The sequence below is a fragment of the Callorhinchus milii genome, unplaced genomic scaffold (genome assembly GCF_018977255.1).
Source record: "Callorhinchus milii isolate IMCB2004 unplaced genomic scaffold, IMCB_Cmil_1.0 Scaffold1, whole genome shotgun sequence".
In the NCBI taxonomy this organism is placed as follows: Eukaryota; Metazoa; Chordata; class Chondrichthyes; order Chimaeriformes; family Callorhinchidae; genus Callorhinchus; species Callorhinchus milii.
The window spans coordinates 5,565,457-5,590,824 of NW_024704742.1; the positions used below are offsets into that span (position 1 = coordinate 5,565,457).

Here is a 25,368-nt window from a genome sequence, read left to right on the forward strand (position 1 = left end):
GCGAACTTGCTGTCCCGAGTCACCGGGGACCGGGACCGTCCGCATCCCCGGGCTCGGCTCGGCTCGGCCTCGGCCCGCGGTTCGCGTTCACGGGTTTCAGATTGGAAGTCAGAGGCAGTCGTGGATCAGGTTGTGTGCGGTGTGTGTTGAGTCGAGTCCATTTTGTTTTGTGTGTATGTGTGTGTGTATATATATGTGTGTGTGTGTGTAAGGAAAAAAAACTCTTCCCCTCTCTCTCACTCTCTCACTCACTCACTCACTCTCTCACTCTCTCTCACACACACACAGAGAAAATGATGGAAGGGAAGTTAGGTGAATGGTGGCATTATTGAGGTTCCCCTTTCTCTCTCTCTCTCTCTCTCTCTCTCTCTATCTCTCCCCTTCTCCTCTCCTCTCCTCTCCTCTCCCTCCCTCTTCCCCCACCCCCTCCCTCTCCCAACCCTTGTAAAAGAAGTTCGAAGTGTTGTAACTTTTTCTGGTAAGACGATGAGTTTCGGTGCTCACGGTCGGGTTGGACTGATTTTGTGGGTCGCTTTGTCAGTGCTGAAATGAAATAGGTTTGTTAGCTTACACGGTTAAAAAGAGAGTGGGGGGGGCATGTGGAGGAGTAAGTAAATGCAAGTTGTTGTTGGATTGGCGGTTACCTTCGTGTGAAATCTGTATTCCCGGCGAAGGACCAAACAGCCCTTTCGCAAAGATTCACCAGTTGCTGAAACTAGAAAGAACTCACTAGTTGCTAAAACGGGTAGGAGGTCAACGCGCTTGGTTATTTTGTGAAACAAAAGGTGGACCTGCCAATTAATTTACATGACGAATGTCATCGTTTCGTATTGGAGAACGCATTCTCCGTTCCGACTTAGCATTTAGATTTTGTGACTCATTCCAGAGAGAAAACGAGTCTCGAGTCTTGCTGGAGGTCTCTTAAGGAATACCTGGACAGCCACCCAACGTTGACGTATTCTTCGTAGTTATGAACATCTGAGAGAAGGATTCTTCTCCAATATAATTTCATTAAAAAAAAATCACTGAGGTATATCGTTTTTCTTTTTTTTTTACTAGCAGGCTATTCCGGATGGATTATTGGCTGATACCATTAGGGTGTTACTTGATAGAATAAAGTTATGACCTCATACAATTCTGCACTTAATATTGAATCTTACATTGTATTAATGACGGGAAATGAATATGTAATATTTCAGCAGCTGATTTTATCTGGTCCCTGAACTTTTTGTGTTATCCTTGCAGTTGTTATACTGCCTTTCGTGTGGGAGGACAGCTCAAAATTCTTCATATGAAAAACTTAAAGTGTAGTGACTTTGTCATTGTAGGTGAACATTAGTTGCTGTCAAATGTGGAACAGTATTTTGCTCCTTTTGATTTTACGTGTTTGAACCATATAAAAATGAGAGCACGGAGAAGACTGTTGGGCCTATCGTGTGCGTTGCAGCAGTTTTAAAGGGTAGTCCGTACAGTCTAGCGTTTTCTTTTGCTTTTACTACAACCTTTCCCATCATGCTTTGGTTAATTTCTATTTCATCTTTCCTTCCCACCCCCTACCATATTAGTCTTGTGAAAATTTGGAGTCCTGTAGCTCAGTGGTTAGAGCACTCGCTTTGCAAGTGAGAGACCTGAGTTCAATTCCAGGCAGAGGGCGAAACCTTGGGCAAGTTTCCTTACTCCACACACCTAATAATAATCCCTCCAAAAAAAAACAATAATAAATTGGTCATTTTCAATCTACGACTGTTTGTGGGACATTGCTGTGCGCAATTGGCTGCCGCGTTCGCCCACAAATATACAGTCAGTTCACTTTACAGTGTATTCTGTGAAGCGCTTTGGGACGTCCTCCCGACGTGAAAAGCGCTATATCAAATGCGAGGATTATTATTATTATAGAGATTAGAGCACCTGGGCTCGATTCCAGGGCCGGGTGAAACGTTAGGCAAGTTTCCTAATTCCACACGTCTCTGTTTACCTAGCAGTAAGTAATAACCCGGTTGTTAGTCGATTGGCGGATCACTTTTCCAGGTGTAATAATCCCTTTTTTTAAAAATAAATTGGTGCTCACTCAATCCACAACTGTTTGTGGGACACTGCTGTGCATAATTGGCTGCCACAATTCGCCCACAAAATATACAGCCAATATACACAAAATATTCACTTTACAGTATATTCGGTGAAGTGGTTTGAGATGCCTCGAAGATGTGATAAGGCGCTATATCAATGCAAGGATTACTATTATAGTTTTAGTTTCAGTTATTTTAAAATACATTATGTCATGTTCTGATTATTGTTCATCACCCACAGTGGAAAAACAACCAGGATTCTGACTAAATTTTAATGTTATTTTCGGATTAAGGAGAAACCCCTGTTGCATAAATTTGCATTTCAGCCCCCGATAACTTTTTTTTGGTCGTGAGTCGAAATTTGTTTTAGTTTTGGGAATGTTCTGTTTAGGAACGGATTTGAAGATTTTTGCACCCTGAAGCTAAAATGTTTGAATTTAACACTTTACATTTGTCCCTGGATTAATTTCAGTTGTATTTTGTCTGCTTGTAATAGTTTTCACTATTTTTGAGATGGCCGAAAAATAATGGGCTCGCTTTTGGTTCATCTTGTCCAGCTTGCATATTCTGTTAAATACATCATGTTAAGCATGTAAAAATGTAATGTTTTTGGGGAGGGCAAGAAACAACCTGATTTAAATGCACGGTACTTAAGCAGTGCTATATATATTGGAGATTGAGGATAAGATGACTTAAGTTTGAAGGAATACTGTTTGTTGAGTCCATATTGATCAATTATTCTCCACAATCTCTAGGCATTTAGGTTACTGCTACTTAATCATTTGTACAGCTGTTGGGCAAAAAATTGTTTTGATGAAGAATTCAACTTTTTTTAAAAAAAAATGTTGTGACAGCAGCTTCACTTCAGTCCTACAAAAGTTCATTGCGAGGTGGTGCAGCAGTAGCACGATGAGTGAACTTTCAGTAATGTTGAGAGAATTGTTGCTTAATATTGTTGTTACTTGATGGGATTAATTAATTCAGAAATGAATTGATGCAAATGACATCAAGAATCTAAATTGCTTTTTTTTTTACAAAATAAGCAAAATACCCAATCTTTGTAGCACATTTTTTGCCCTGGATCGGTTTAAAGATTTGTTTGGTAAATTTATAATAAATTAAGGCACTTAATGAAACGTGGTTGCTGGAAAGTCAAACCACACTGAAAAGCCCTTCCCTCTGAATAATTCTGTATATGATTAAAAGTTAGCACCATTGGTTTCATGATTCTTTCCATTTTACCACATATATCGATGTTTCTTCCTTGTAGAATGCTCTGATTTCTTAATTGCTATATGTGGCCTGTGATGCATCACTTGTTATAGAAAAGGACATTGAGTCTAATATGTATATCAATATTGTATATTGTTTTTAAAAATAGAGAATTCAGGTCTACCAAAGTCTAATTGGATTAGCTCTGCAACAGTATGGATACCAACCATTCTAATTTGAAATTCTAACCATCTATTATTTAAAGACGGGAATTTGCCTGTAAACAGGCAATACGCAAGGTAATTGTCACCTCGTGGGGTCAACTTAGTTCAGTTAATAACAATCTCGCGTCTTGAGTCAGAAAATGGTAAGTTCAAGCCGCACGTCGGGACTTTGAGCTCATTCTTTAGGCTCGACCTCCAATGTATTGCTGGAGTGCTGCATTATCAGATTATCAGAAGTGTCCTTCAGATGGGACTTTTAAATTGCGACCTCATCTGCTTGTTTTTAGGTGGACGTAGCACTATTCAGAAAGGTAAAATTAATCATTCACTTAATGGATTCTTGAGGGATATTGTTGTGCAGAAATTGGCTGTGCACCTGCAAAATACACTGTCACTGTATTAATGTAAATCCTGTAAAACATTTTCAGGTGTTTCAATGTTGTGATAATGTGTTGATTCAAATGCCAGGATCATTATTATTTTGTTTACTTCCCATTGATGGCGAATTGCTGAAAGTACTTATCTTTCCTTCAGTTATCCGAGCCCAAGATTTTGACTAACTTTGTAATTATTGCAGTTCCTGAGGAGAAGTGTACTACATATTACAATGTCCTGTTAATTAACATGGCTCTGATGGTAAAAGATGTGTGCAGTTGCATCTTGTTTATGTGGAATCCTGGACTTCCAGTCGGTGCCTAATTTTGTTAGGTTCTCTATGTGTAAGATAGGTTCCTATTTAAGTATCCTACGGTGTTCAGATGCTTTCAAGTAAAACAATTGCCTGAAGCATTTTCCTCCCCACCCCTAATTTAATCATGCCTCCAATAGGCCTAATCCTGACTGTCGTACCCTTGTGGCTTTAGGTATTGCCGTTCGGGGTATGAAAGTATCTGATAAATATAATTTGCACAATTCAACTCTATATTTAGACCGTTTATATTGACTGGCAGGCAGGAGGTTCGATTCCCGGGTGGGGCGAAACCTAAGGCAAGTTTCCGTTCTCCGCACCCCTCCGTTTACCTCTCAATAAGTTGGAACCCAACTGTTAGTTGATTGATGAATGGCTTTCTGGGGGTATTAATCCCTGTTCCCCCCCCCCGCCCCACCACAAACTTAATCCACAACTGTTTGTGGGACACTGCTGTATGCAATTGGCTGCCGCATGTCGCCAGCAAATTAAACAGTCAATCCATTTTACAGTATATTCTGTGATGCACTTTGAGACCCATCGATGACGTAATAAGGCGCTATATCAAATAATGATAATCCTTGCATTATTAATGTAAGGATTATTATTATGTCGACAAAGCCCTGGGACCTTCGCTGTATAGGAACGCATTAAACTTGCTGCGTATGCCAACTTTGACATCAATTTCAGCATGTTTATATTGGCAATTTTTTCAAGTACCTAAACAGCATAAAGTACATTGTGTTCTTACTGCTTACGTCGACAGGCAGGTCGTTTTCACCCTTTCCTTTGTACTGCGCCTGGCTCTGATGCGCTGAAATGCTCCACTTTAGTTTTCGGTCACCCGGCGCTCAGTGTGCGCCTGGACTGCAACTCCTGGTCGCATGCTGACTGCCCGTGACTGACGGCGCTTGATTCATTCATCGATGTTGAAACCCACTTACGTTGACAAAATCTGCTCGGTCCTAGCGATGTCGGCAAACTGGTAGGATCTAAATACTGAAATTAGTTGAATTCAATATCTTCTCTTAAATAAAGGCAAAGTTTCTTTTCATCTTTCTGCCTTTTTACCCATATCTATTTTTCTAAATGCAGTATTTTAACATTCCCCATAACCACAATTATGGGAGTAACCCAGATTTCCTTTCAGGACCTCGATATACATTTTGTTTCCACGTAAAGCTCTGTTGCCTACAGAGTTTTGATATGTTTTAATATAAGGGAAAAGTGCTGTGTCTTAGTCTGGCTTAGTTGGTCGTCCTCTCTCTCTCTGAGTCAGAAGGTTGTAGGTTGAAGCCCTGTGGTAGAACTCGAAACTTATGTAGTCTATAAGCTGACATGCCAATGACGGGTTAGTGGGTGTTGCATTGTTGGAAGTGTTGTCCTTCGTATGAGACATCAAACAAGCTCTTCCTGTTTGTTTGGGTGCTAAAGCTCCCATGGCATTATTCGAAAAGAGAAGGGAGTTTCTCCTGTGTCCTGATCACCAATCCCTCAAATAGAATTGTGGGACATTGCTGTGTGCAAATCGGCTGCCGTGTTCGCCCACAAAACACACAGTAATTGCATTTTACGGTATATCCTGTGAAGCGCTTTGCGATGTCCTTCTGCATGTAAGGATGCAAGGATGATTGCTATTACTGTAGCTTTACCTCTAATTTGCTAACTAGTCTTGTAGTGGAGTCCTGCAGCTCAGTGGTTAGAGCAGTCACCTCACAAGCGAGAGACCTGGGTTCAATTCCTGGCAAGGCCAAATGGTGGGCAAGTTTCATTACTCCACACGGCTCTGGTTACATAGCAGTAAGTAGGAACCCGGTTGTTAGTCGATTGGCGGATCGCTTTTCCGGGGATAATAATCCTCCCAAGAAACGATAATAATTCGGTCACTCAATCCACGACTGTTTGTGGGACACTGTTTGTAGTTTTCGCATATGGATCAGAGCAGTTTCACTGAATAACATCAGGTGTGAGTTGGTTAAAGTCAGAAGGTTGTTGGTTCAAGCCTCAAGTACAATGCTGGCATTGAGTTGCCGTCCTTTAGATAAGGTTGTAAACTGTGATCTTCTTGTTCACCTGAAACGTACAGATCCCATGACATCTTTTCGATTTGCTTGAAACGTCCTTCAGAAAAATTGCTTCATTTTGTTTATTGGATATAGTTTTGTACCTGATTAGCTAGCACATTTGAAATGCTTTGACTTTTAGTGTTCTAGGGACAATACCAAACGCAAGAAATACCATTTATAGTTATGTTGAAAGCCTCAAATTATACGCAGACTTAACCTGTAAAACTATTTTATCTGAAGATATAAGGTTATCCAGAAATTTGCAAATTTGTTTACTATTCTTAATTTGTTATCCGGGTCTTTTAAAGAGCTTCAAAAACCCAGTTGTAAATGGCGACTCAATTTAACAATTTTCCACAGTTCGGACATTATTTATACTGATAATTGTATTTAAAAGTTCCCCACTGGTTTCTCCTGCCTTTTAATCCTGCTGCTGTGAAGGTTTGATAGATTGTCCCTGGAATTAAGGAAGAGATTAAAATAAATTTTAAAAGGTTATTAGAAAATGAAAGATGCTATTGAGGCTGAAATAATAACATACAACGGGGAACTGGATAAACATTTGAAGAAGCTGTACTAGGCATGCATGCTGAACAACAACAACAAAATTACCTTTGTATAGCACCTTTCACGTCGGGAGGATGCGCCAAGGCTCTGGACAGTCAGAGTTTTAGACCCGAGCTGGGGGTCGGGGAAGGTGGTGGGCATAGGGTGAAGCAGGGTGATCGAAAGCATGGTCAAAGAGGAGGGTCTTGAGATAGGTTTTGAAGGAGGCAAGGGAAGGGGTGAGGCGGATGGTCTGCGGGATGGAGTTCCGGAGGGTAGGGGCAGACTGGCAGAAGGCCCACCTGCCACTGGTGGGGTTAGCGAGGCGGGGGATCTGAAGCAGGCCGGAGCCCGCTGAGCGGAGGTAGCGGGGAGGATGGTAGCGGGTTAGGAGCTCGCAGCGGTGGGGAGGGCAATACCACGGAGGGCTTTGAAGGTGAGGACCAGGATCTTGAACTGTATTCTCTGTGTGATGAGAAGCCAGTGGAGTCTGGCGGGGTTGGGGATGATAGGGTCACGGAGCCCTAGTGAGTGAAAGGACACGGGCTGCAGAGTTCTGGATGATCTGCAGCCTATGAAGGGAGGAGTTGGGAAGGCCGACAAGCAGGGCGTTTGCGTAGTCGAGCCTGGATGGGATGAAAGCGTGTATCAGGCTTTCTGCGGTGTGAGACAGTGGCGGAGCCGGGCGATGTTGCGGAGGTGGGGAAGGCAGAGCGAGACATGGCACGGATGTGGAGTAGAAAGGATAGTTGAGGGTTAAACAAGATGCCAAAGTTCTGGACCTGCTCAGTGAGGTGGAGTGTGCATCCGTGGGTGGTGATGCTGTCAGCGCCTGAGGTGTGGAGGCACTGACGGGAGCCACTCAGGAGGGCCTCGGTCTTGTTGACGTTCAACTGAAGAAAATTAGCTCTCATCCAGGACTTGATGTCTGACAGACATTCTGTCAAGACAGCAGTGGTCCTGGAGTCAATAGTGGAGGCAGAGAGGTACAGTTGGGTGACAGCCACATACATGTGGAAATTGATCCCATATCTGCGGATGATGTCACCAAGAGAGAGCATATTGATATTGAAGGGTAGGGGACCAAGGACAGAGCCCCGAGGAACGCTGTACGAGACGGTGCGGGGGCTAGAGGAGAAACCATTTGTGGAGATGAATTAGAGACGGTGTGAGAAGTATGATCTGATCCAGTCAAGGACAGAGCCGTGACGGTTGAGGTGAGAGGAGAGGCGGTGGATGAGAATAGAGAGGTCGACGGTGTCGAAGGCAGCAGAAAGATCAAGGAGGACGAGGAGGCCGAGGGAGCCATGGTTGCAGATGGACAGAATGTCAATGTCACTTTGACCGGAGATGCTCCTGTGCTGTGGGCGGCTGAAGGCACGGTCGAAAAGAAGGGGTTTGAGTCCTGCCTTGAAGGGATTGTGGGATGGGACTTCCAGCGGGTGGGGGCAGAGAGGCTGAAAGCCCGGCCGCCGATGGTAGGGCAGGTCGCACGGCAGACATGGAGCAGGCGGGAGCTGAGCAGAGGGAGCGGACAGATTGATAGGGGGACAGCAGATCAGAGATGTAGGAGGGTGCAAGTCCATGGAGGGCCTTGAAAGTGAGGATGAGGATTTTGAATTCTATCCTTTGAGGGATGGGGAGCCAGTGGAGCCGGGTGGGGTCAGGGAGCCTGACGTGGGAGAGGGCACGAGCTGCCGGGTTCTGGATGATCTGCAGCTTGTGGAGGGAAGAGTTGGGGAGGCTGATCGGGAGGGAGTTTCTGTAGTCGAGCCTCAAGGTGACAATTGCATGTATGAGGGTTTCGACAGCCTGAGGATGAGGCAGTGGTGGAGCACCAGGAAGGGTGCAATATTACTTTTACAATGTGTATCTAATGGTGATTATGGTTATTATTTTAATCTACTTTGCCTGGATTTTCCAACAGAATATAAAAATCCTTGCAATTGTGATATGGTGCTTTGCACATTGGGTGGACGTCTCAAAGCGCTTTACAGGATTTTTTTTTACTGTAAAGTGTAGTGACTTACATTTAGTTTTGCTTCATTAAGCAAGACTGATAAACATTTGGAGGAAACTATTTTTTTTTTGGTAATTTCCATAGTTCGGCCGATAGTAAGATGTTAACATTCTGAAACTACAATTCCAGATAAATGTCTGGTCACAATTGTCAACATGCTGAGTGTATATGTGCAAAACAACAAACATATATGCAGGAAGCGTGCCATTATGGGGAGGCGGAGAGAGAGAGAGACTAGGAAGGGAGGATGGATGCATGGGTGGAAGTCATGTGGAGTTATAAATACCAACACGGACGAGTTGGGCGCAATGACCTGTTTCAGTGCAGTAGATTCTATGTAATTATGTTCACCAAACTAACACTGTCCATATGCAGACTTTTGAGATATTTAGTTTTATCTGGACTAGACTCGTTTTAATACCCCAAATGATTGCTAATTGCAAAAAAATATATTTTAGCTTCCTCCGAATGTTCAGAGAGAGAATGTCACTGGGTACGTACACTTGAAATTAAATTATTGTATTGAACGTATTCAATCGTCCCCATTCCCAGCTTTTTGTTTCATATTTTTGCTTTCAAATCCTGGTTTATTCGTGATATATTTTCAAGAGCCATTGTAACAAGTGCTCGGTCGTGGTACCTCTGAGTGCTGGATTGAGAAAGGTAGATCATTGAAATCACGTTGCTGTTGGAAAAACAGCCACAATGTTTACAGAGTAGGATTTTTGTAATAATAATAATAACCGTTGCATTTGGTGTAGCACCTTTCACATTGGGAGGACAACCCAAAGTGCTTCACAGGATACATACTGTAAAGTGGAGCTACTATTTGCGGGCGAAAGTGGCAACCAAGTTGCACGCACACAGCCATAAATCGAGTGACAAATTTTATTGAGGGATTGTTGACCAGGACACCAAGAGAAACTCTGCTTTTCCAATCGCGTCATGCAAACTTTAATATCTACTTGCAAACAGTCAAGTCCTTGGTTTAATGAACAACAGCACCTGCAATAATGCAGGACATCCCCAGCGCTGAAAAATCAAATTGTGATGTTAGGATCTTCTCGATCTACTGGATGTGCCATCACCTTTCCAATTCTGAAAGTGTGCATTGTGTAGGCATTCAAATCCTGAAGTTAAAGCTGTTTTTTTTTAAACCATCACTGGGCTGTGGTGGGTGGTGCCAGCTGCTGATCAGACATATTGGCAAAGAACTGGAAGTAATACTTTCCTGGCACTGACGAGAGCCTGAAGAAGCCCACAAGATCTGGAGAACTATTTCCAGCATTTCTGCCTTGCTTTTGCAAGCAGCAGCAGTCGGTCTTTTGTCGATGGAGTTTTTTTGGTGTTTAGTTTCCCACAGTCTTTTCATATGGATAGAAAGAACATCTGGTGCCATGGTGCTGACTCGTTCATCGAAAACAAGAGAAAGCAGTAATATTGTTATCTATCCTGGGATACCTCCAGCCTGTAAAATGAGTACCTAGGTATTGAGCAAGAATAAATTCTGAATGTGGTTAGCCTTGGAAATTCTATCCTTTCAGACTACTCCGAGTCTCATTCTCACAGTGCAAATAAATAAAAATAATAATCCTTTTGTTTGATATCGCGCCTTATCACGTCGTTGAGGCGTCTCAAAGCGCTTCACTGAATATACTGTAAAGTGAATTCATTGTATATTTTATGGTTGAAACGCGGCAGCCAATTGCGCGTTATAATCTTGCATTTGATGAAGCGCCCCGAGATACTACCCCACATGAGGGTGACTATATAAATGCAAGTTGTTGTGGTATTGGTACCTATATAAACACCACCATCTCAAAGTTCTTCACAGGTAATTTCTGATACCGACTTTGTGTTGTATATAGATGTGACAGCCAATTTGTCTGCAGTAAGTCCAACATAGCAATATAATAATCCTTGAATTTGATATAGCACCTTATCACGTCGTCAAGGTGCCTCCAAGCGCGTCACAGAATCTTACTGTGAAGTGTGACATGTATTTGTCGACGAATGCGGCAGCTAATTCGTGCACAACAGTGCCCCACAAACAACTTGAAGTGAATGACCAATTTTATTCGGGGCATTGTTGACCAGGACACCAGGAGAAGCACGTTTCTCTTCTCGAATAGTGCCGTAGGATCTTTAACATTCACCTGATCAGGTAGTCTGGGCCTCGGTTTAACGTCTCAGCCAAATGATGGCACCTTGAACAATGCAGAACCCTTCCAGCTCTGCACTCGCTTATCAGCCTCCCGATGTGGGCCTTGAAACCGCAATTGCTTCCAAATTTGATTTGAAACCACCGCCTTTGATCGACGGACATCAGGCAGAGCGAATTGAAGGTTTATGTCTGACTTGACATTTTCTTAAAAAAGTGGTTAATAATTCCGATGCAGTGTTAATACTGTAGTTCTTTTTAAGAGTTTCTATTCTAATAAAATAGTGCTGTTTTGAAACCTGTTTGGTTGTGCCATTCATTGTACAGAACGTATTTCCTGCACATGGGGTGCAGTTCTGTGCAATACTATATATGGAAAGAATGGGCAACCATAGCCCATTCAACATGGTACAGAAACCCTTGCCTTAGTGTCCCCAGCCAGTTCAGTACTTGTGTATTTGTTTTGTGTAAGTCATATAAAACCTGAACTATACATAACTACATAAGTCGTATATGTTACTACTTCATATTAAGTGTATGGTTCCAACTGATACGACTTGAGGTTTAGTGTATTTGAAAAGAGAAGGGTGTCCTCGCCAGCAATCGACAGATGATGACATTTGTCATTCACTTCTTGCTGTTTGTCTGACTTGGTGCAAATTTGCTACCACATTTTATAGTAAATCCTGTGAAATCGGTTGTGATGTTTTAATGGCATGATAATAATAATCCTTGCATTTGATAAAGCGCCTTTCATGTCGAGAGATACTAGATCAAATAAATACTATCTATATATCAATAAAGCACAATGTCTAATGTTTAGCAGTGTTATGGAATGGTCTTGGAATGCTTATTTTTTAAAAAAAAGTTACTTTGGGTGTGGATAAATGCTTTAAAACCACTTTACTTGTATTAACGGTGAAATTTTGAGCTGTTGGTAAGACTTTTAGACTCATAATGCCTTGTTTCATTTAAGCCTCTACTTTTTCCCTTCTGACGCTGCAGCTTGACTCAGTTGATAATCCCTGGTTTAAGATGGAAGTCGGGATCTTGAGCTCATTGTGTACGCCGACACCTTGTTTAGTATTGCATTGTTGGAGTTGTTGTCTTTTACATCAGATGTTAAACCAAATAGGTAAAGACTCAATGGCATTTTTCAAAAAGGAAGGGAATTTCACTCCCATTTCCTTGCCAACATTCAGAATAATTGGCCATTCACCTCATGATTGTGTGTGGGACCTTGCTGTGTGTAAACTCGCTGCACTTTTTGCTCACAAAAACAACTACACTTGACATAAAGCAATAAACTTCGCTTACTGTAAAGCATGTTGATATTATGATAATCTAAAAATGTCAGTCCTTCTATTGGCAGACAGGGAGGTTAACCCCATCAGGAAATGTTTAAACCTTTCAAAAGCATTTCTATTAGAAATGAATCAATAAGACTGTCACCTAGCTTATTCATTTTTTACCAAGTAGTAAGTAGGAACCCGGTTGTTAGTTGATTGGCAGATCGCTTTCCAGGGCGTAATATAATCCCTTCAAAAAAACAATTCAAAAAAATAATGTTTGGTCACTCAATTCACGACTGTTTGTGGGACACTGCTATACCCAATTGGCTGCTGTGTTTCACTCACAAAATATAGTCCATTCACTCTACAGTATATTTCTGTGAAGTGCTTTGAGATGTCTTGAGGACGTGATAAAGTGCTGTATCAAATGCAAGGATTATTATTAATATCTAAAGCATTCAAAAAGGAAATGCCTGGAGGGGGAAGAGGGATTTGTACTGGCATCAAGGTAGGGAAGAGGTGAAATTGTTCTTGAGTGCTATAATTAGACCTCAATGATGGGATCAGGCAGGTGGGTTGCTCCTTGTTGGAGAAGTTAAGTGGGTTTTCCATGGAATTGAACTGGTTCCCAGGCGACATGTTTGGCTGTGTGACGTGTTGACCTCTGTGGCGGTCTCGATAGTCCAGTTCCTGAGCGGCAGGTCCGCAGTGCTCCAGGGCACTGCAGATGAAAGCCCAGCCAACCTGGCTCATCAGTTGGATTTGAAGGGACAGATCAGTAACTCGGGGCAAGGATACTTTTTCCTAACTTTCATGCTTCAACAGTAAAACCTGCGTAAATCATATTTTTATAAATAATATAATCACATCATTTGTATATATATATATATATATATATATGCACCTGAGTCCCATTCAGTTGCCTACCAAAAATCACTTGGATTTCTTTGCATTAGTTGTATTTTATAAATCGGATAAACGGTTAAATTGTAACTTTTTTTGGTCCCAAATCATCTCCTAACTCGTAACGTCACTACACTTACTGGAAGAATTGAATCGCAAGAAATTACATTTTGACCTGAATTTACTGCCTGCATTGAAGTACGCATGAGGAGTGTAGATTGTTGATTAAGTTGTGTATTATACAACTTATGCAAGTTTTCCTGTAACTCTTACTTTATGTAAATTGTATTAAATGTTACGATCCTGTCTGATACAACTTAAGGAAGTTTTACTGTACTTTATTTTCATGGATTTCCGACTTGCTGCTAGGTAAACAGAGGCATGTGGAGTAAGGAAACTTGCCTAACGTTTTGCCTTGCTGGGAATATCCTGTGAAGGGCTTTGAGATGCCTCAACGATGTGATAAGGATTATTATCATCTTTAACTGATTGTTACACAGCTCTATCTTATCACCCCTCAGCTTAACTAACCACTTTATCCATTCCTCATAAATTTATCTAGTATTATCCTTATCAATCTATACTTTGTCTTTTCTCTGATATTCTCTAATAATGCTGCGCCCCAAACTACACAATATTTTAACTGCCGCCTAACAGTACCCCCTGCAGATTTTCACTTGAGCTGAGAGGATGGGCTGAGTTGATGGAGGTCTTCCAAGATTAAGGGTTTTGATAGGATGAACAGTAATAGACTTGTCGACCAGTGGAAATAATCCATCGAAAGGCCACAAATTTGAGAGGAGAAACTAATTAAAGGGGACAATAGAAAAAAAATATTTATATTGTGGGGAAGGGGCCTGGAATGCCCACACTGGATCCATAATTATTTGAATGGCACTTAGAAGCTTTAAAAAGAGGAATATTAAAGGGTTTGATGAGGAGAGTGCTGCTTTGCTTCACATATGACTAGATACGAGGGGAGGAATGAATCTGGCATGTAGATATGGTTCACAGTAAAACTATATCATAAAATCAGTTTTATTTAAGCATGTAGGATGTCCCAATTAAGCACATTGGGAAGTTATTCTTGATTTCTGTTGAAACAGCTGGAAAATTCCCAATTCGCAGTTTTACAAAATATTTGCAGATCGTCAGTTTCGGCCATTAATGATTACACAGCAATTGTGTATTGCAGCAGTATAAAAGTGCAGTACAATTTGGCTATTAAGATTGAACCCACTTTCTCTTTCATTGAACATCACTTCAGAATGGTATCCTCAAGAGAAACACCAATCAATTTAGGAATATTGTGATGTTTAGCTACTCCTCATTTCACAACTTTGGTGTGATCCACATTTCATTTCTTTTTTTTCCCTCTCGTCGGCAGTTGTACCAACATCACCATACTTCTTTGTATGGTTTGGTTCGAAGAAGTTCAAAGTTTAACCACAACATTTTATTAAACATTATAATTAATGTGATGTTTATTCATAAATAGTTAGTCCGATAATTCCTTCAATTGTCCAGGTGTTTGGACATTAAGATTACTGTCAAAGCTAATAAAGGGAAAACCAAATGGGAATGCACACAACCATTTTGGGTTAATTTAACACTGATTGGATCAGTTCCAATTAACAAGAACTTGCAGAAGCAAATTTTCTATTTGTTAGTTCTGCATTCCCTCCTCCAGGAGTACACACCCTGCTGATTGGAGAATGCAGGAAATGTTGAAAGAAGCCAAGGTATCAAAAGAAATCTATGGGTGTGTTTCTTTCCTCTCGACTCTTGTTAATCCTACATGTCAATGCCCTAATGAATAGTATTTTTAATAATAATACAACAAAATTAAATTTGTAAAGCGCCTTTACGCTGAGGTGGAGTGTGCATCCCTGGATGCTGATGCTGCCAGTGCCTGAGGTGCGGAGGCGCTGACGCGAACCAATCAGGAAGGCCTCGGCCTTGCTGACATTCAACTCAGAAAGTTGTCTCTCATCCAGGACTTGATGTCTGACAGAGCCCCGAGGAACACCACACAGACTGTGGGAGCTGGAAGAGAAACTATTGGAGGAAACAAATTGGAGATAGGGTGAGAGATAAGACCTGAACCATTCAAGGACAGAACTTTGAAGGTTGAGGTGAGATGAGAAGCGGTGGAGGAGGATGGAGTGCTCTACGGTATCGAAGGCAGCAGAGAGATCGAGAAGAATGAGGAGGCAGAGCCCTGGTTACAGATGGACAGGATGTCATTTGTCACCTTGACCAGATCAGTTTCCGTGCTGTGAGCAGGGATCTGGGAAACAACGACTTTAAAGGATCTTGGAAAGAAAAGGGAGTTTGGAGATGGGCCAGTAGTTAGAAAGCAGGGATGAGTCCAGAGAAGGATTTTTCAGCATGATTATAGCTGTTTTGGGGGGGGGGGGGGGGGGGATGGGAACCGTGCCAGATGATAGGGAGAGGGTGATGGTGTCTGAGAGTAGAGGGATGAGGAGGTGGAGCTCGGAGGTAAGGAGAGGGGCAGGGATGGGGTCAAGGGAGTAGGCGGTGTGTTTCATGTTGGATTTGACCTCTGAGGTCTGGGTCCGGCGGGGCTTGCGGGGGGAATGGGGCAGTCACTGTGGCTGCTGCTGGACATTCAAAGCCGAGTGCCACGGTGAGCTCGGCGGAGGATTCCCAGGCTAGAGCAGAGGGAGGCTGTGGGACGTTCAAGTGTGGATAGGAGGCGAGGAGGATGGAGAGAGAGGAAAGAGGACAGAGCAGGAGTGTTGCAGGGATGGGGGCATTTTGTGGAAAAGACGGGTCAGGAGCGTCAGCCAAGACACAGGCGTCGAGACTTGAGGCAGGCAATAATCCTTGAGTTTGATATAGCGCCTTATCAAGTCTTTGAGACATCTCAAAGCTCTTCACTAAAAAATACACTGTAAAGTGAATTGACTGTATATTTTGTGGGTGAAATGTGGCAGCCACTTGCACACAGCAGTGTCCACAAACGGTCATGGATTGAGTGACAAAATTTAAAAGAAAGTATATATTTTTAAAGGAATTACTACCCCCGGAAAAGCGATCCTCCAATCGGCTAACAACCGGAGTAAGGAAACTTGTCCAACACTTTGTCCTGCTGGGAATTGAACCCATATCTCTCGCTTGCGAGCGAGTGCTCTAATCACTGAGCTACAGGACTCCAGGTGAACAATGCTCACAATGTGTATGGGTATGTGTTTTTATCTGGTTAAAAGCTCTGTTTAACTCTCTGACATCCTCTTTAGCTTTTTCTATGTTTAATCCATTTCAGATGACGCCTTCCTTAATTTCTACCTCATCTGTTTCCCTCTCCTTGGCACATTAATTTAAATCCTTCCCCCACAGCATAATTAATTTTCCCAGCAAGGAGATTGGTCCCAACCCCGCTTTGATGTAGTATGTCCATCATGTACAGATCACACCTGTCCCAGAACTGGTCCTTATGTCCCAAGGTGCGGAATCCTTTCCTCTTACATCATCATTCAGCCATGCATTTACGTGGTATATCTTTGTGTTACTATGCTGAATATATGGAGTAATCCTGAGATAACAACTCTTGATATCCTTCACAAGATTGGTCTGGATGAAGAAGGCCCTTCAGACTAATCTGTCTCAGCCATCTACCCTACAGTCCTGCCATCACTGCATCAAGCCGCTTTTTAAATGAGTAATGTACTGGTCGCTATCCTCTTCCTGACAACCTGTTCCAGTCATTGGTTGCTCTCTGCATAGAAAAAAACTTTCTGGTATCTGTCCAGAAATTACCCTTTTCAACTCTAAATTTAGGTTCTCTTGTTCTTCTGACAATATACATCCTCAAATATTGATCTGGGTTTACATTTTCAATCCCATTAAATCTTGGACACTTCTATGAGGTCCCTCTGATTCATCTCTCAAGACCAAAGACACTGGATTTTCTAATTGTTTTTCAGAGGTTATTTCAAGGTACAGTCTGACAAGAGCAATGTACAGTATGACATCTAGGGATCTTAGATCAACTGATTTAGCAATATAGCCCAAGATCCTGTTTGCCTACACTCCTAGGTCTCTGTCAGATTCCCAATTGGCAAATTCAGTCCAATTTGTATTATATTTTAGAGCTTACTTAATATTTATGTGGAGTCCTGTAGCTCAGTGGTTAGAGCACTCGCCTTGCAAGCGAGACACCTGGGTTCAATTCCAGGCAGAGGGCGAAACCTTGGGCAAGTTTCCTTACTCCACACAGAGCCTAATAAAAATCCCTCCAAAAAAACAATATTAAATTGGTCATTTTCAATCCATGATTGTTTGTGGGACATTGCTGTGCACAATTGGCTGCCGCGTTTCGCCCACAAATATACGGTCAATTCACTTTACAGTATATTCTGTGAAGCGCTTTGAGACGTCTAGAAGACATGAAAAGCGCTATATCAAATGCAAGGATTATTATTATGGTTAATTTTAACTAAATGACCAAGTGCATCTCTTTGAGAACTTTTTTTTAAGATTCAGTAACTCTCAGGCTAGTTTTGTCAGTTTTATGCACCCTTCTTCCGCCATCCTGAAGCTTCGTGGTTAGAGCATTCACCTCGCAAGTGAGAGGATCTGGGTTTGATTCCCGGTGGAGTGAAATGTTAGGCACGTTTCCTTGCTCTATATGCCAGATCGCTTTTCAGGGGGTGGTAATCCCTTTAAAGAAATAAAATAATAATTTGGTTACTCAATCCACGACTGTTTGTCAGACACTACGGTGCGCATTGGCTGCTGGGTTTTGCCCACAAAATATACAGTCAATTCACTTTACAGTACATTCTGTGAAGAGCTTTCAGAAGACGTGAGAGACGCTATATCAAATGCAAGGATTATTATTCATGGCATACTTGTGTTTACCATTAATGGATTATTGGAGTCTTATTTGTCAAAAATAAAGGTAGAAATACAGTATTTGTGTTTCAATGATCTGTTTGTCGTATCAACATCTGGGTGCTTTCGTGAAACAAGGATCTGTTCAGGATGCTATCTTTTGCATTGCTACACAAAGAATAAACAACAAACGAAGAATATCTGCCTTCTGAAAGAAAAGTTCTCGATCCAAATTCCATTAAAGACACAAGAAATTCCAAGCAGCCCCGAGTCTTGTTTATCACCACAATGTGCAGACTGCAATGTTGTGCAAAAGAGTCAAGATCCATCTTGAGAGGTGAGATCTTAAGAAGTGGTGTTAGGTAGAGGGATAATACCTAAGTTTAAGCATAGCAGCACAAACTGAAACTGTCTGGTATGAAATGTGCATTCACTCTCTGGAGGGATGCATGCACTTATAATAATGAAAATAATCCTTGTATTTGATATAGCATCTTATCGCATCGTTGAAACTCAGAGTGTTGCACAAGATTTTAACGTAAAGTGTGCATTTGTAGGTGATTGAGGCACCCTTTTTGCATACAGCGTGTCCCACAAACCACCATGAAGCGAATGACCAATGTTATCTGGAGAATGTTAGCCGGGATAGCGGGAGAAAATCCCTTTTCTTTATGATAGTGGCATGTCATCCACAGGATCAAGCAGATGAGACCTTGATTTAAATCCGAAGAATGACACATCTGACACACATTACTCCCAGCACCGCATTGGTCTGGAATGTACAGTAGAGGCTTGTTATAAAGATGTGTTTGGAATCCATTAAATCCCAACCCACGCTTTAATGGCTGGTTTCAACGCACATACGCTCGGTGGGCATGCATGCACTTGTGCGTGAACGGCAAAGCAGGAAGCGACATCTGGGGTGATCTGATAACCTGGAAGTTGGCCATTTTAGTGCAAAAAACATGAGCAGGCAGACTTTGCATGCGCAATAAATGCACAGTGAATACACAGTACAACTGCGTTGAAACCAATTTTGTGCTGTAAATGAGCATGCTTTAATGGGGCTCCATTGTATTAGGTGCACATTTAGCAGGGGCCGAGGTTTGGAGAACCCCAGTTAAACTAGCTAAAACCACATAGCTTTCCCTAGTGAGAATTGCTTGGCAAGCTCCTCACTGCTTGTTTCAAACCTCCCTTTGGAGCTTTGGCTTACAAGGTTAACATAAGCTAAATGAATGAGAAGAATCCCTGTTCCCAGTATCTGCTCTGGCCCTCCAGTTTATGTCGACAAGCCAGGGCTATTAATCCATCAAGAGACCGACACAAATGATCGACTTGATTTCAATCTTCCAGACACGTCACCTTGAAGCCAGCTCAGCCCCAAGAAAGCTCCCCGCCGCCCTCAGGCTGGACTACTGCAAGCTACTGTAGCAGATAGTCACTAGCAGAGATGAGAGGGGGGGAGAGGGAACTTCAAATCTCAGAGATCGGGATCAATAGATGCAAGAAAACGGAACATTTAGTGAACAACTGTTTTTTACGCTTTAGATTTGGGGGTGGGGGAATTTAAAAGACTAATGGAGGGAGTGCAGTAGAATTTTAAAAAAAACACTACCATTTGAAGCTTAACTGTGCCAACCCTCTGCTTGCCACCTCTTCCCTACACAAGCTGCAGACTATCCAGAACTCTGCAGCTTTTGTCCTTTCCCATTCCAGGTTCCGCGAGCCTTTTTCCTCCCATCCCCCAGCAGATCGAGTTCAAATCCTCATTCTCGCCTGGAGGTCCCGACCTTACTTGTGTGACCTCAAACTGTACCAACCTGGTTGTTTCCATCACTCAGTGGATACCTGCTTTGTATCCTCCGCCATTGATGGTTGGGCTTTCAGCATATCTGTCCCCACTCCCAGGAACTCTGTCCCGAAGTTAATGATTTTGAGTAGGACTGCCAAGGAGAAGAAATAAGTAGACAGAGGAAGGTGTGTCATTCTGCTGCCCCTGCACCATCAATTGGGTTACCTCTCGTGTCATATTTGAGCTAAAATCTGTCTCTAGGATTGATCTACAAAGTGACCTAAGTGACCACCAAAGATGAGGCCAATCTTAAAACTCGAATCCCCTCCTGTTTTTTTGGGTCTTGTTTAAACACTGAGGAACAATCTTATTTGATTATCGAGGGATTGCCTATTTTTTTCAGTTTGTAGGGTTGGATTTGGTGCACAGTGATCAGTAATTGAAGGGTAGGAAAGCTGGATATCAGTACGACCGAGGGTTTGAACACCCCCAAACAATTTTGTGAGGTCTTCCCTTGAGCTTGCAGTCACAATACTGCATTTGGAAATACCTACTGTAATTTCCTACTGTAATTTCCTATTGCCCATTGTTCTAGATGGTTAGTGAAGTGTGCTGGATCCCAAATTAGGTCTCCTCGGCAAGATGGTGTGATGTGTTAGCTTGACTCAGTCGGTAGGAATCTTGCCTCTGGGTCGGTAGGTTGTCTGTTCAAGCAACTTGAGTTCGTAGTCCAGGTCATGGTGGTCCAACCGTTTGGATGCTGAGGGCCGGATTTGAGAAACACCTGCAGACCGCATAAGCAATATTTTTATTTCCCCTCCAAAAACATAACTTTTAAGAATTGTATAGAAATCCTGTGTTTTAAATTGTGTAATTATTACTTAATTTCACTACGTTTTAGTTATAGTACAAAGTTTAAATAGACAATATAAAAATGGACAATAATATACTTTTATCAATAAGCTACATATATATATGCAAGAATAATCGTTAAATTCAGAATAAACAATGAAAGTGAAAGAAAAAATGATTAAGTGAAATAAAAAGCCCATAATTTAATAGCCCTAACAATTAACAAAATAATAACCCTGGAACATGTTTCTCTTGAACCAGAGCGCCATTGTCTTCTATTTTAACATTTACTTTGTGTTTCTTACTGAGCCTCATAGTTCTGTAGTTTTAGAATTACAAAATATGGATCAATACCTTTTTAAACTACTCCCTGCTGCGACTCTCTTCTGGTTACTCCACACTGCCTCTCACGAGGTTGTACGAGGCTGGAGTTAGCGTGAAGAGTTTCGGATCGAGGGGCAGAGTCTCAGGAGAGGCACAGTCGGGAAGTAAAATAATGAAGTTGGAAATGCTTTGTCGGCCAGATGAAATCATCCCCTGGGCCGGATGTGGCCCATGGGCCACCAGTTGGACGACCCTGATCTAGGCTAACATTACTGGTTGAGTACTGTTTGGATGTAGGTGCTGTATTTCACAATAATTACTTGTCCTTCAACAACCTTTAGCTTCATTGAAGAGCAGCAGGAGGTACGATATTAAAGGCTTTACGGAATTCCAAGCTGTATTCAACTTCTGATTGACTGCCAAACGAAGTTAAAATACAGATAATGCAAGGTACCGTGTTATAAGAAATAAAAATGGGGCACATGGACCCTATGGATCGACAGAACTTCCCAAAAGTGAAATTGAAAGATACCTTAAGTTAATTGACTCATTGTTCACCATATCAAAACAGTCTGATGCGTCAATAAACAAAGCAAACTCGGCTAAATTGCCAAATCAGATCCCCAGAAGTCATGCTGCACCTGGAGTACTGCGTACAGTATCATCACTTCTGATAACGCAGTGCTCCCCAGCGCTGCAATCGAGTTTCAGCCTAGACTGAACTCCCAGTCCAGATGGAGGGAAAAGCAGTTCATCAGTTTTTCTTGTGATCTTCAAAAGTTCCAAGCTGCTAAAACCACTGATTTATCACTTGAGTGAACTACAGTAAAGTCTTGGAAGCATGCGTTTTAGGAGAACTGCTATTCACTGATCATCGGACTTATTAATCTTCCTTATAATGACCAGTCTTGCTCAGTTGGTAGCAATTGAAGCTGGGTCAGAAGCCTCTGGGTTTAAGCCCCACATCAGGACTGTGAGATCAGTCCAGGCTGAAATACATTATCAGAGATGCATCTGAAGTTGTATTGTATCTGAGCCACTGCTACCTGATTTTATAATTTGCCTGGTTTGTTTCTTAAACCTACTTTCCAGGTTTTCCTCCACATCCCTTTTAATATCTGTACTGCTCAGTTGCTTATCCTTTCAAACAATTTGATTGATCCAGCTTCAATAACCACGAGTGGTTTATACCATGGTTGCCGGGGATCTATAAAATCCCAACCCGTGTTTTTCTGTGACTTGGAAGTTAAAAGAAAGTATTGTACAAATTTTAGAATCTACCCAAGACTAGATTAAGGGTGCTTTACATCTGACTATTAATGAAGTTTCAGCTTTTTGTTAAACTACTTTTTTCCCCCGTGGACAGAGAGTATTTGGCTTCTGTAACTGCTCCTGCTTGACCTGCGAAGAAACCGGAACGGGTTGTCTTGAAATTGGAACGGATTGACTTCTTGTTTGGCCATGCAATTTGATTCTGCTAAAACATTTTGGTATTCGTGGACGGGTGTCGACCCACAATACGTGGTGGGTGGTGGGGGCGTAAAGCACACTGCATTCTGGAATCTGGTTGAGATGGTTTTGTTCGCAGGTACAGTCGTTGCAAACACTTTTTGGAGCTGGATCTTGATCCCTTGTTATTCTTTTGTGACTAGATGAACAAAGTTGTCGTGTTTTGTTGCATAACTAGGTTATAAGTGGTTTGCATTTTTAATTGCATAGGCTGAAGAACAAAAGGGGTATTAGGCCAATCCTAATCAAATTGAGGAATAACATTTAGAACTGTAAAGGCTTGCTCTTGTGGGGAGTTTAGGATTGGAGCAACATCTGTGGATTAAACTATTTAAAAGGATTGCTCCATATGACCTATAGCTATTGAGAATTTAAATTTATATGTTTCTTTTAAAGATGAATGCACTTTAATAACCTGAATTTCAAAAACAAATCATCCTAAATTCATTCTACGATTCTTAAGAGAGTACTGTCGAGCTTTTTGGGGTCTTAGATTGCAGACTCAAGTCTGGAATCAGGTCTTCGAAGCGAATCAAACCGCTTCACAGAATATACTGTAAAGTGTAGTGACTGTATGTTTTGTGGGCAAAATGAAGCAGCCAATTGTGCACAGCAGTGTCCAACAAACAGTCGTGGATTGAGTGACAAATTTACTATTATTATTATTATTATTATTATTTAGATTCATTTATTTTTATACACACACATATACAGACACGTGCATTCACCTCCTCTCCCGACACACAAGAGTCACAAACACACTCACCCAGACAGACATACACATGCGCACAGATACACACAGGCGCATACCATATCTAATAAAAAAAATATTTATTATTCTTGTACACACTCACATACTATACATAGTTAATATTTTGTTAGCTAGGTCAAAATATTAACTGGAATGATCGATTTCTTTAATCTTATGGGTGGGGGGGACTAGAAAATTTGTTCCATTCCTGTGCGGGCACTGGTGATTTGTTATTACAATAAGAAATTAGTTGTCAGGTATTTAAGGACCTGGAAAATTTTCAACAGGCCGCCCTAAAAAATACTAATCTTGTTTTATTTTCATGCTTGACATTTTCCTGCTACATTTCTTTTTCCCAGTCTTGCTTCATTAAAATTGCTCCCTATTTTCCCTAAAGATTGTACTTGTCGAGAAAGATATTGGTGAATGAGGGTTTAGTGTTGATGACTAAGAACACTGGAAGTTGTACTCTGAATAATTTAAATTCAGTGCCTCATTATTTTAGGATATGTACATAAATTCTGAAGCATAATCCGTGCCTTTATTCCTATTTAATAACTTGAGTTCAGGTCGGTGGGGGAGAGATTAACTATTTAGAAAAGTTAAAAGACAAAATCTCCACAGAGGCAGAAAGTATTGTGTATTGGTATGACCGGCTTCCAGGAAAAAAATTACAATCGAGCCACACAACTGAGTGTTTTCTGACTCATGAGAAGGGGAAACTCTGTGTCATATGCTAATATGGTAGGGCCCCATTATAACTAATTTTGGAGTGTGAAAGTTGGGGGACACAATTTATTACTGCCTGCCCAATAAAGAGCCCTGTTTTATATTAAGTCCCTGCCTCCTGTAGCCTAACCAATTTTCTATCCATCGCACAATATTGCTTTCAACTCCATGGGCCTTAATTTTAGCCAATCTTTTACGTGGCACTTTATCAAATGCGTGTGTTTGCAGTTCCATTGATTTTCCATTGATTTTCCTCTTATCACCTCTGTGGTTCTGTCAGAGAACTCTTGGATTTGTGATAAGATGTTAACTGAGGTCCCATCATGTTCAGTGAGGTTTCTTTGGGCTGTTGGTTTCAAGAGGAACACACCTAGCTCGGAAATATTGGGATTGAGATCATCCACTGTGGAAAGTGTAAGATGTACCTGAACCAGGCAGGTCCCTATGTTGTCCCCGGTGCAGAATGCGGTTAATAAGACAAATGGGATGGTGGCCTTTAATATTTCATGATGGTATGAACTTTTTATTATTATTAGTTTTGATTATGATTTCATAATAACCAATACTACTAATAATAAAATTAAGAAGAATCTTTGCATTTGATATAGCCAGGTGGTCTTGCACAAAAAACAAAAAGGCTTCTTCCCGGCAATTTTAATTGAAAGCTGCTCAAACCCACCACAATAATGTGACTTTTTGGGAAATGGGAAAACTGTTGTACCTAAGCATTAATATTTCATCCGGTTATTCCTTGTGTTCCAGGTGTCAGCTGTGATGCATGTTTGAAAGGAAATTTTCGAGGTCGCAGATATAAGTGCTTAATTTGCTACGACTACGACCTATGCGCTTCTTGTTATGAAAGTGGGGCTACAACTACAAGGCACACAACGGACCATCCAATGCAGTGCATATTAACAAGAGTAGATTTTGGTAAGTCTTTTGAATGTTTGATTTGCCAAATTTCTTATGTAAGGAAATGTATTCTTTGCAAACTTCGTAGTTGACTAATTGGGAAATAGTATTTAACTGCATGTAGTGGTTGCTATATATTTCACACAAATGTGGTTGGTTAGTTAATGCTCTCTGCTTTTTGTTTTGTTAGCCGGGTGTGGGGAAACCCATCACCATGCCCAAGAGTATTCAAACCAAGATGAGAATTCCATGCAGCCCACCTATACATGGAAATCCCAGCGATAGGTTGTTGGAATGAAATGTGCACCCTCTCCCTGGAGGGACACATCCTGCTTACCTAATTCTGAAAAGTATTAGGCGCAGTTTGGCAAGAGGCCAAGGCTTGGGGACTCCGGAGTGTGCGTTGGGGTAACTGCTGAAGTATAACCAGTTAAAACCCCATTGATAGCACAGTCTGG

General features: G+C 41.6%; 1 protein-coding gene across 1 annotated transcript in view; it reads left to right on the top strand.

The window, feature by feature from the left end:
- kcmf1 (potassium channel modulatory factor 1) overlaps positions 1–25,368 on the top strand; it is a 57,848-nt gene that overhangs the window by 1,387 nt on the left and 31,093 nt on the right. Inside the window, exon 2 of the mRNA XM_042336590.1 lies at positions 24,761–24,928. Coding sequence (XP_042192524.1) covers positions 24,761–24,928 — 168 coding nt within the window. The remainder of the gene's footprint in view (positions 1–24,760; positions 24,929–25,368) is intronic.